This window comes from Sprattus sprattus, assembly GCF_963457725.1.
Source record: "Sprattus sprattus genome assembly, chromosome: 7".
Taxonomy (NCBI): Eukaryota; Metazoa; Chordata; class Actinopteri; order Clupeiformes; family Clupeidae; genus Sprattus; species Sprattus sprattus.
In genome coordinates, this window is record NC_137926.1 from 23,860,561 (window position 1) to 23,871,640 (window position 11,080).

An 11,080-nucleotide genomic window follows, 5' to 3' on the forward strand; every position below is an offset into this window, starting at 1 on the left:
CTCTCAGTCTCAGAGGTTCCTCCGCCTCACTTCCTCTGCTCAACCTTCGCTCATCCATCTTGTCTCCTCTCCTAAAGATGTGCTCACAGGTTGCCCGTCTTTCTATGAGACATGAAAGGCTTTCGTTTGACAGCCAAGTGTTTTCTGGGATTTTTGGGGGAATATTTTTCTAAGTTCTAGCCCACTATGGGTTATCTAAGTTTGGACATAACCAATGTCGTTAGGATGACATGCATCTGTTTCAAGGTTACAGGGTCAGCTCTTCCTTGAGGCGCTGTTTACATCACATTCAACGCCCAGCTCTCCAGCGGGGTCAGCAGGTTTAACAGAGGGAGACAGGTCAAATGTCATTTAACCTCTGACCTGCACAATATTGGAAGCCTACACCTCAGGCCTAGACTAAGGCTGCATGCGTGACCCATGTGAAGCCCTTTGCTCCTACCCCATCCTCTCACCAGAGCTTTTTGAACTTGATCATAACATCCTGCCCTAAAGTTCTCTGAAGATGAGAGGATTTCACACTGGTAAATTCCACCTATGACACCACAACACCACAGACCTGCTGTAGAGCCATCTTAAGCCTTTGACTGTGGTGGTAGAGTCCACGCACACCTGAAGTTGACCCCTGACCTTTGCTTTGATCTACTAAAAGCCTACATTAGCCCAACTACTTAACAGTGCAGCAGTGCACACTGATCACTTGCAAGAATATCTTCATTAACTATAACAGCCTAGAGAGCAATGGCCTCCAATATCGGCTTAGGCATACATCACATTCATAATGATTTAACTGTTCCCTTTCCCTGCTGTTAGAGCTCACTCATTGGCTGGTTATCCACTTAAAGATAATCTGAATACAAATGGATGGTGCTGGCAATTGCCATTACTGCTGCAACTAAAGAAACACATGGAACATACATGGAAAACTGTCCGGAACTATCCGGTCCCATTTGTCGACATGTGGCCCTTTGCTCCTCGTCTTCAGACATATGGGATAAATGTGAAAGTTACATTACATACTTTAAGTTAGAGTATACAATTCTAATCCAATACACTTTTTGTCAAATTTAGCAAATTGCTCCTCACAGTTCTCTAGCTGTCCGTCCAATGTGCTCAAAGAAACTCCAGTGTACGTACACAGTACTGGAACTGTAAACAATTCCAGCCAATCAACACGTTGCTTCAGGAACACGTGAGGGAGGGGTGCAATTTGATTGGCTGTTGAGCTTGTATACACACACCCTTCCGCCAGAATCACGGACCCCACCTTTAAAGTCAAGTTCATGGAGAAATTCTCAAACGCAATGGCCTCCAGGGTGCCCCCAAAGACTGTTCTCAGGCTACAGTGAGTGCAGATGAGAGGAGGTGTGGAAAGGCACCCAGCTGTTCCCAGAACAGAGAGCAGTTCAAGAGAATCTATCTATAGCACAGGGAGGATGAAAAGGAAGGATGAGGGAGGATATAATGGAGGAGGACAAACATAAAATAACAGAGAGAGACAGAAAAAGAGAGAAAGGGAGAGAGAGAGTGGGGAGGGAGGGAGAGAGATGATACCTCTGGACTAAGACCTAATGCAGAGGGAGATCATCCAGGGGCATGAAACTGGGAAAGCATTCAGCCTTTCCCTCTCCTTCTTTCCCTCTTACCTCTCTCTGTTTTCTCTCTCTAACTCTCACTTACACACAAACACAGTCGCACACAAATTCAAGGCTGAACAGCTCATAACGTCTGTGACTTGCTGACAGCAGTAAAGTTATTTCCAACATCCAATGCCAGTCTGCTACTTCACCACTGATGCAACCCTTAGAGCTGATCTTTTATATCCATGGAGATTGAGACACACACACACAGATGGACACGCCACGGCCTTAGTGTGTGGGAGCTTCTCTTCGCCTCTGTCTTTGTTATCCCATCCTTGTCAACTCTTCCTCCTTCTTCTTCTCCTCCTCTTCCTCCTCCTCCTCCTCCACACCAAACCAACATCCACTAATAGGCAGCAGTGCAGCCACACTCTAAACTACCGAGTCGGCTTGAGGAGGAGAGAACAATACCGACTGCATCCCCGCGGCTATTCCTGTCAGCATCCATGGGAATGAGCTCCACTCCGCTCCGGACTAGGGTGGGGTGGGGGGGTGCGGAGGGAGAGATGAGACGCCATATAATGTGAGCGTGTGTGTCTGTGTGTGAAAACTCAGACCTGGGACACAGGGTTAGAGGAATAAGTCGCCCCGTGTTTGTGTTGGCGGAGAGCTCCTATCCTTTTACAGACACAATCCAAATAAAAAAGTCATGGGGGAAGATGAGGAAAGAGAGAGAGAGACAGAGAGAGAGAGAGAGCATAACTATTATGCATTGCCAAAAGACAGCGAAAACGTCTCTTTTTCACAAACTCTGTGATTTAAGTACACAGCAGCCAATCAATCTAAGAAATGCTGACGCCAACATGAAGTTGCAGAAGCTTACCAGAGAAATGTGTAAACTTCACAAATAAAACAGTATTTATTGAATAAATAAATTGATAAAAGCCATGGTGTGCTCAGTTGCAAAAACAACTGAAATGACCATGAACGATTCTGAGTTTTGCTTTGGACCAGGCCCTGAATGGTGCTGAGGAGGCCTAATGGGTCGTTGCCAGGAGTCGAATCTATGGCAACAGCTACGCTGCTCTGAATTTTCCACAATACTTATTGCAGTAGACATGATAGCCATATCTAAAGGCATGCAAGTCTGTCTCCCAGGCTATTTTGATGTGCACAAAAAAAACACTGACCAACAGGTCAAAATGCTTGGGTTAAGAGCCAACATAGTTAAAATGTACAAACACTCAAAATCCCACATTCTTTACACTTGCACAACCAAACACACTCACAAGAAACAGATGCACGCACCTGCACTCTTTCTTTCTCCCTCCCTCCCTTCCTCTCTCTCTCTCTCTCTCCTTCCCTCTCTGTCTTTCCCCCTAGCCTACAGCTCCAATGTTCTCCAAAAAGTGTCATGTCCTGCAGTTCTACTCAAGGGCTGCAGCAGCACTCAGACTGAAGGATGATGATGATGATTCAGATGAATAGAACTGGCATCTAAGGTCAAATCTCAAGCACAGCCAATCACAGCGTGAGGCCCATCAGCTCCACAGTTCTAGGAGCCATGAACAGGATTGGTCAGATGAGTGAGTGAAGTCAGATGATGGTTAGATAATAGCTCTTTTTACCCCATTAACCTGCTGGAGTCCCAGAGACAGATCCAGCCCTGAGGGGGGAATTATGAAAAGCTGCCTCGAGGACAAGCTGAGAAGATGGGTCATTTCAGGATAAATGGTGTGTGTGTGTGTGTGTGTGTGTGTGTGTGTGTGTTTTTTTGTCTGTTTTCCTGTCTGTGTGCCAAGACATAATAAACATTAAACATACATCATTATTATGCACGCTCACACACCCATACCTTAACACTCTTGTGTGTGTATCCGGCAGACTAACACACACAAACACTGTCATCTCCGCTGGGAGTGAGATCATAAGTACTGATGAGGAGGAGGCTCTTCAGCTGCATCTGTGGCTGTGGCCCTTCAGTACAAACCCTGCTTTGATCACGCTTCCCTTTGATCAATGGGGATGCCAAAACTGCACATCAGAAAAGTGTATGTGTGTGTTCGTGTGTCTGTGTGAGAGAGAGAAATTATCTTACCTGTCCATCCTGTCCAACATGCACTTGGTGGATCTGAAGATTACCCTGATTAAAAAAAAGAGAGAGAAACACACACAAAAGGAAGTTTCAGAATTGTGTGCAATTGATTGATCCCTTGATCATTTTTGATCAATGGATTAGTTGAATAGTCCTGTAAAATCCTGTACAACTTCAACATTTCAAGATTCAAGGTTTATTCACTTACCATGTTCTTTTTTTATTAAATGCATTATTTGATATATTTATAGATATTTAAAAAACAATGTCAGTATCACATTCACATCCCTTTGTTCAAATCCCATCCTGATGACATAAACGGGCCCAGTGCCTCGGGCTCATGGACGTGCCAACAACCAGACACCACTACTGAAAAAAAAGACCTAGGGGAAGTACTGGTGACACTTCAATGGTAAACATAGGGTGTAACAAAACAAACCGTCCAACCAGATTTCACATCATCGCATCCAAGTAGTTTTGAAGTGAGGAATAGAATAACTTGTGGGTTTATTATCACTAGATTTACAGTCGGCGTCTGTGACGAGACGAAAGTCGTTTGTGCCCGCTTTCCCATCACTAATTATCCACATATGCACAAAGCATTGCTGGAGACATCATAATCAGTAGAGTAAGCGACTTTCTTGTTTTTCATTTGATAGTTTTATAGTTCTCAGTTTATATAAACCAAAGTTGAAAGGTTAGGCTAATTACACCAACACAGTTTTGAGTTTTTGACAAACAAGATGTTGAAAACAGCCACTGAAGTTGAATATTCATTTCTTGAAAATGCACTTATTTTTTAAATCTCATGCAAGCAGTCGCGGTTTATTGCATTGCTAATTGTATTTATTTGGTTTTGAACTAAATTTAGCCAAGTCTCCCTCCGCAGAGTAAACATGGTTCCATTTCAAATACCTGTTTACTGCAATGCAATTGACAACCCTCCTAGTAGAAGCCAGGTTGAAATGTTCTAGATTTAAATGTTTTCGATCATCCTGATGTAACTCCACGTCATTTCTAAGTAGGGTTTGTCTTGTTTCTATGTCCAATGATCTAGTTAATGCATGCAACAAGTTGGCTAGTATTTTTGTAGTCGATTTTAGTTCATAGAGATGATTAGTTGTTGCAGCCCTAGCTCAGAACATTTCATTTCCGCCTCAAGCATTCACCAACAAATTCGGTTTGATGAGAAAAGCCCTGTTTGTAATAAAAAAAAGTCTTTGTGACAGGCAGTTGATGAGGGAATTTGTTGCTAAGCTTTGAACTTCGAATAAAAACAAACAATATCACTGGGAGTGGGCAGGGGTCTGTTTTTGGCATCCTTATGATAGGGCAGGAAATGCAAAGTTTCAGTGTTGTGTTCCTCCTTGCTCCCTCTTAAGTTTCATGCACATTGTAGTAGTTACAATTCTGTTTAGCAGGGTAGACATATGGAGGATTCTGGCCCCAGATTGCACCCTGATCTGATTCGCTGAGTGTTTAATGGATACCAAATACGAGTCCATTTGCTCTGAGTTACGGAGTGGTTGCTTGCCATGTCTACCCTGGCAGACCCAAGCAGATGAAGATTGATCATATTTCCCCCCATGGCATGAAAGCTCTTTTTTTGTGTTGATGTGAGTGTCTGTGTCTTCTTCTTAAGACTGAGTGTAAAACTGGTTACACATTGACAGATGGTATTGATGTATATACCACGTTGACTTCCTGTGTCTTTACAAAGTTTCTCCTTGGGGTCTGTGCAGGGACTTGTTTGCCTCACCATCCAAGGGTGGCGAAATACATGCATGTGCGTAAACAGAGCATTCTGCCAGTACCAGGCCTGAGCTGACTTAGCCTAGTTACTGGCTTTGCATGATTTATGGTGGGCAAATCAAATAAATGTCTGATGGTGAATGACTATAGCAAGGGACTCATTTGGACCGCTAATGTTACATTAACATGCCAACACTGCCTCAGCAACATTTTGGGGTTGAACTGGTACTTGGCAAACTTCTTTTATCTCACATTTATTTCCAAGCCTTACGAAAAAGCTGGTATAAATATGTGAAAGTGCTTGTTAGCTAGCAGTGCATTTTGTGCTTAAACATTTGGAAAGAGGCACTGATGCCCTCTTAAGTGTCCTCGCTATACAGCTCCATTTGTGTGAGACTGGGACTGTGAGAAAGCCACAAACATAACAAAGTGACAGTGGAATTTTTTCTGCATACAGTATGTACATGTGGGCCTATGTGTGACAGTTTTCCGGCAACAGCTGCGGTTCGTGCTAGTGTGTGAGTGTGTGTGAGTGTGAGTGTGAATGTGTGTGAGAGAAGAGAGAGCAAAGAGAGAAAGAGAGAGAGAGAGAGAGAGAGAGAGAGAGAGAGAGAGAGAGAGGGAAACACTGTGACAACTTATATGTGCATGCGTGACTGTTTCGACGTGTCTTGTTTACACTGGCGACTTGAATTCAAATCTCATCCACATATTGTAAAAATGAGAGTTGGTCTGCTGGGATTGGCAGTGCTACTCCACCAGACACTCATGGTGGTTTGGATCGCTCTTCCTGAGACTCGGACCCGGGGGCCAATCAACTGTTTCTGTTCCCCAATCCAGCTGGATAGGTATCATGTGCAAATATGGCAGAGCACAGTGGGAGTGACAGAAGCATGAATACTTGATCCTCATTCATGGACAGTATTCTAAACACAAAGGGGTGAATGGGTCACATGTGCTGACCATACACCACCCTGAAGGACAAGCCACAGACTCTAGTACAGAACAATGCAAGTATGCATTCAACCACACAGAAAGAGACACGTTTACAAACACACATTAACAAACACACTGAGTCAGAGAGACCAGATGGGAAACAAGAGATCGAAGTGACCTGATGTCAAAAAGTTGGATTTGATTTTGAAGCATCTGCTAAATACCTAAACTTAAATTGATGACAGGAGTGTGAAATGATTGTGTGTGTTGCATGCCCTCGTTTGCCTTCGTTTAATCCATCACCACAGGGATTGCAGCGGATGCAGACAGAATTTAAGTGCCAAGACTTTGGAGATTTGTTGCATGTTTGTATTGGGATGAGAGAGCAGAAGTGAAAACCCAAGCTTTAATCGCGTAATGACACTCAATTGAAACACATACCTTTTGTGCATTTGTGTTTTGTGAACCTTTTGTTTGTTTTTGAATCACTTCTATTTTGGAGTGTCTGCCTACAAAAAGAGGATGGAAGTGAAAACGACCAAAGAGAGGTCAGCTCCAGCATGCTGCAGGGTGTATGCTTACCTCACTGTCTTGGGTGATCTGGACCTGTTCCCCCTGTGGCACCTGGGCGATGTGGAGGTGGCCCTGGGGTATCTGCAGAGAAGACAAAGGTGAGTGTGTACGACTGTGTGTCATTGGGACTGCCACTGTATTCATATGTGTGAACGTGTGTGTGAATGCACTTGTGGTTATGTATGAGTCTATGGATGGGAGTGTGCACTTTGGCATGTAAAACTCAATGGCATACTATGCAAACCTCTACTTGTCATGGAAAGTAGTAACACAGACACATTCAACACCACAAGTGTTTTATCACCTCATGCTATCAGTTTACAGATTAAGAGCTGTATCCGTTGGTGTGTGTCTCGAGTGTGGAGCGTGTGCGTGCGTTTGTGTGTGTGTGTGTGCTTGCGTGTGAGTGAGAGACGGTAAAAGAGTGCGCGCGTGTGTGTGTGTGTTTGTAGGAGAAAGACAGACTCCTGGCTTCGATAGCAGCTCTCTGCATCTCTCTGCTTGTGCTGTGTGAGTGGAGGGGTGAGCTGCCAACGGGTGTGCTTTACATTTCCTCCCATGTATTAACAGAGCTCGTAAACTTCAGGCTCAAGCGCAACCGTTAATATACTCAATAGCATCAGGAGTGTAATAACTGGACTACAACTGGCTCCCAGTAATGAGTCACTGTACCCCCCCCCCCCCCCCAACTCACCCTCTATTTCTTTCTTTCACGGTCACTCTCTCTCTCTTTATCAATCCCCCTCACAACCTCCCACTCTCGCTTTCTCACTGTCTTTCCTCATGTCTGTCCATTTCTCTCCCTCGCCACTCCCTCTTGTTACCCTTGCCTTTCACGCCTGTGTTTCGCTTTCTGGCTTATTCTCCATTTCTGGTGTTGTGCTCCTTCCCTGTCCTTCCCACTCTCTTTCCTCTCTCTCCCTTAGAGGACACATGTCCGCCTTGTCTTCTCACTCAGTCATACCCATTTGTTTCCCTCGTCATCTTCATCATCATCGTGCCACCCACCATCCTCATTCTCAGGTTCGATGTCACGTGACCAAACCCACCACGCATCCCCGCACTCACACCCATCCACGGCCCAGAGTATGTCATCCAGCTATGGGGTTTGAGGTTATTGCTGATTGTGCTGATGAGGCGAAGATGAGGAGAACATGATGAAGGTTAAGAGCTCTCCCAGCTTCCCATGGCTGGAAACGGTAACAGGCACCATTTCATGGAAACCTGTGAGCACTGCCAAAAGTGATAAGAATGGAACCACCGGGGTGATTGTCTGCCCCCGCCCTCACCCCCACCCCCACCCCCTGTTCTCCTGCCTCTCTCGTGTCTCACTCTCTCCCTGCATTCCAGTGTTTGCCACTCTCAACTAATCAAAACAGGATCCGTGCCCCACCGAGCGCGCATGTGATTAATCTGTCAGAAACTTTTCGGGGAGGTTGTAAAACATTTTGTGCCGAGCATACTCAGTGAATAGTAAAATATGTCTGAAGATCGGTTCCATGTCGATGGTACAGAAAAGTCGTAACAAAAAAGGCTCCAGCTTGTAAGTTCTGGCTTGTGGATGTTAAGCTCCATTTTATGTGAGCGTCGCTGAGCGTGGGCCACTGCTGGGGCTTCTCTCTTAGTCTTTGCGCTCTTACCAATCAAAACATGATGAATAAATTGTCCAGCAAAAGGGGATAAATCTGTCAAAAACAGTTAAGGTGAGCCCTAAATCATCCCGGAGATACGCGGGGACACTCACGAGTCTACTCAGCGAATAATAAAAAAAGTCTTTGAGTTATGGTTCCACTCTGCGTGTCCAGCAAAAGTCATCATAGAAAGTTCCAACCTTTCCTCTGGTTGTTTGGACATGAACAGAATTCCCACAGTTTCAGGACGATCAAGTTCAAGGACACTCAAGCGCAATTTCCAGTGTACCTACAATTTTTTTTTCGCAAACTCATGACCTCATGGTTGTGTAAACACAAAAAACAATGGATGGATTCTGGATACTGCCTGACATTTTAAATCTAATACGTTAGCGCTGTAAATACAATACATTGTTGTTTTGTTTCCGTGCCGGGTTTGGTGAGCATTACACACAGTTAATCATATTCTCTTGGTCCATATAAGCAGCCCGTATCAGTTTGCCGTCATGTGGTGTGTGTATGGTACAGAAAAATGTCTGTGTTCTGTGTGTGGATATTTAGTGTGGTGAGGGTGTATATGTGGGTGTAAGTGCCTGTGTGGGCTTATTTTGTGTTGTGTTTTTAACCCTATGGGCAATTACAAAGTACAGAGCGAAGAGCAGCAGCACCTAAGCAGTGGCTTGTGAATAAGTCAGATACCTAGCGTCAGCTAGCAAGGTAAGAGAACACTTGTTTCCCAGTCGTTGGCCACCGCAAGCTAACGCTATCTTGTTATTGTTGTTAAAATGTAATTGCCTTTGAATAGAGTAAACAGGCATCCTCATCTGAATGGTGTTTGAATGGATACTCATTATATGCTTATGGCTCTAAAAAAATCTTGATGTTTGCCAGAAGTAAAACCAGCTGACTAGGGGGAAGGCAGGGGGGGGGTCGAGTTCACTTATCGGACATTAGGCCTCCTTGGTGGGTTATTGGTTACTGAAATCGGCTTTTATCTCTTATCCAAGATGTTTCGCCGCACACATAATTTATCTCTATGGGCTTTTCAACACTGTCAGACACACCTGTACTTAAGGCAGTCCACTTGTGATTGAATCACCCAAGGCGCGTGTCATTGTCAGGTATGAGCAGGGCCAGAGGAAGCAGGCAGCCCCAGTGAGGACTCCCACCACACAGCCCTGCCTCTGTCTTTCACCCACATGCAGACCTTTGCCTCACCCCAACAGCTGCATAACTTCAGGGTCCTTCCGGTGTTCCGTCTCTCACACACACACACACACACACACACACACACACACACACACACACACACACACACACACACACACACACACACACACACACACACACACACACACACCCTTTTTGTCTTGACCTTCCTGTGCTCTCCACTTCTCTCAGAAACACACCACACACATAAGAACACAACAACACAACCACACACACACTTTCTGCCTGTAGGGTCCTATTCTCTAACCTTCCTAGTTCTCGCACAGTCACACTCAAAACTGCACATAGAAACACACAGTACCACAAACTCTTTCTGTCTTGACCGTACAATGCTCTATGTCTCTCTCACAAACACACAAATATACAAATAGCCTTAGACTTATTCCCACCATTCAGCATTGAACACTGAATCCAAAATGTTCCCATATGCTTCTATGCTTCTCTCTGTCTTGCTTGTGTTCACCACTGGCACGTTGTTGCTGAGAGAATATTTGTTTTTAATTTTCCATCTGCTCTCCAGATCTATGCTGATAGGCTCCAAAGATGCTCTGTGGATCTCAATGTACAATTTGGGTGCAGTCTGCAGCGCAATAAGCAGGAACACGATTCACGTCTCTATTAAACCGTAGGGGGGGCGTACCATACGGTTCCCACAACTTATCGTGTACCGTTGCATCCCTAGTGTACATGTGTGCGCATGTGGCAGGAGTAGTGCGTGTGTATGTGTGTGTATGTGTGTGTGTGTGTGTGTGTGTGTGTGTGTGTGTGTGTGAGAGAGACAATGGTACTCACCACCTGGACCTGGCCATCTTCCCCAATGCGATGGATCTGCACCTGCTGAGGGTTTGCGAGGGCGTAGTGCAAGGCCTGCTGGGTAGTCTCAATCGGAGCCTCCGACACAGACCCTGACTCTGCAAAGCCCGAACACACACACACACAGACACACACACACACACTGACACTTTAACACTACTTGAAACAGACATATAGCATTTATTTGCAGGGATGGTGGGGGGGGGGGGGGGGGGGTGGGGGGTCATGAGAAAAAGAGTGTATAGTGGAACGAAACATCTTACTGCCCTTTGTTTAAACAGCATCCTTTAGCAAAAAGGCCAAATGGTATACTTATTGTGTCAACAAAAGATTCTCCACTTACACAGGTCTATGTCATCATAGGTATAAGTTTAAGATGCTTGGCCTGATTTACACTCAGACGACAAGCCGATGGAGAGTGTCAGGCACAAGATACACACGAGTAACAAACAGCCTGGGCAATCACAGGA

General features: G+C 45.0%; 1 protein-coding gene across 1 annotated transcript in view; it reads right to left on the bottom strand.

Annotated features, from left to right (window-relative positions):
• The window catches only part of banp (BTG3 associated nuclear protein), a 46,800-nt gene that overhangs the window by 21,080 nt on the left and 14,640 nt on the right, over positions 1-11,080 (bottom strand). Inside the window, exons 9-11 of the mRNA XM_080842683.1 lie at positions 10,590-10,708; positions 6,946-7,017; positions 3,679-3,723 (exon numbers count right to left, since the gene is read on the bottom strand). Of these exons, the coding sequence (XP_080698809.1) occupies positions 3,679-3,723; positions 6,946-7,017; positions 10,590-10,708 (236 nt within the window). The remainder of the gene's footprint in view (positions 1-3,678; positions 3,724-6,945; positions 7,018-10,589; positions 10,709-11,080) is intronic.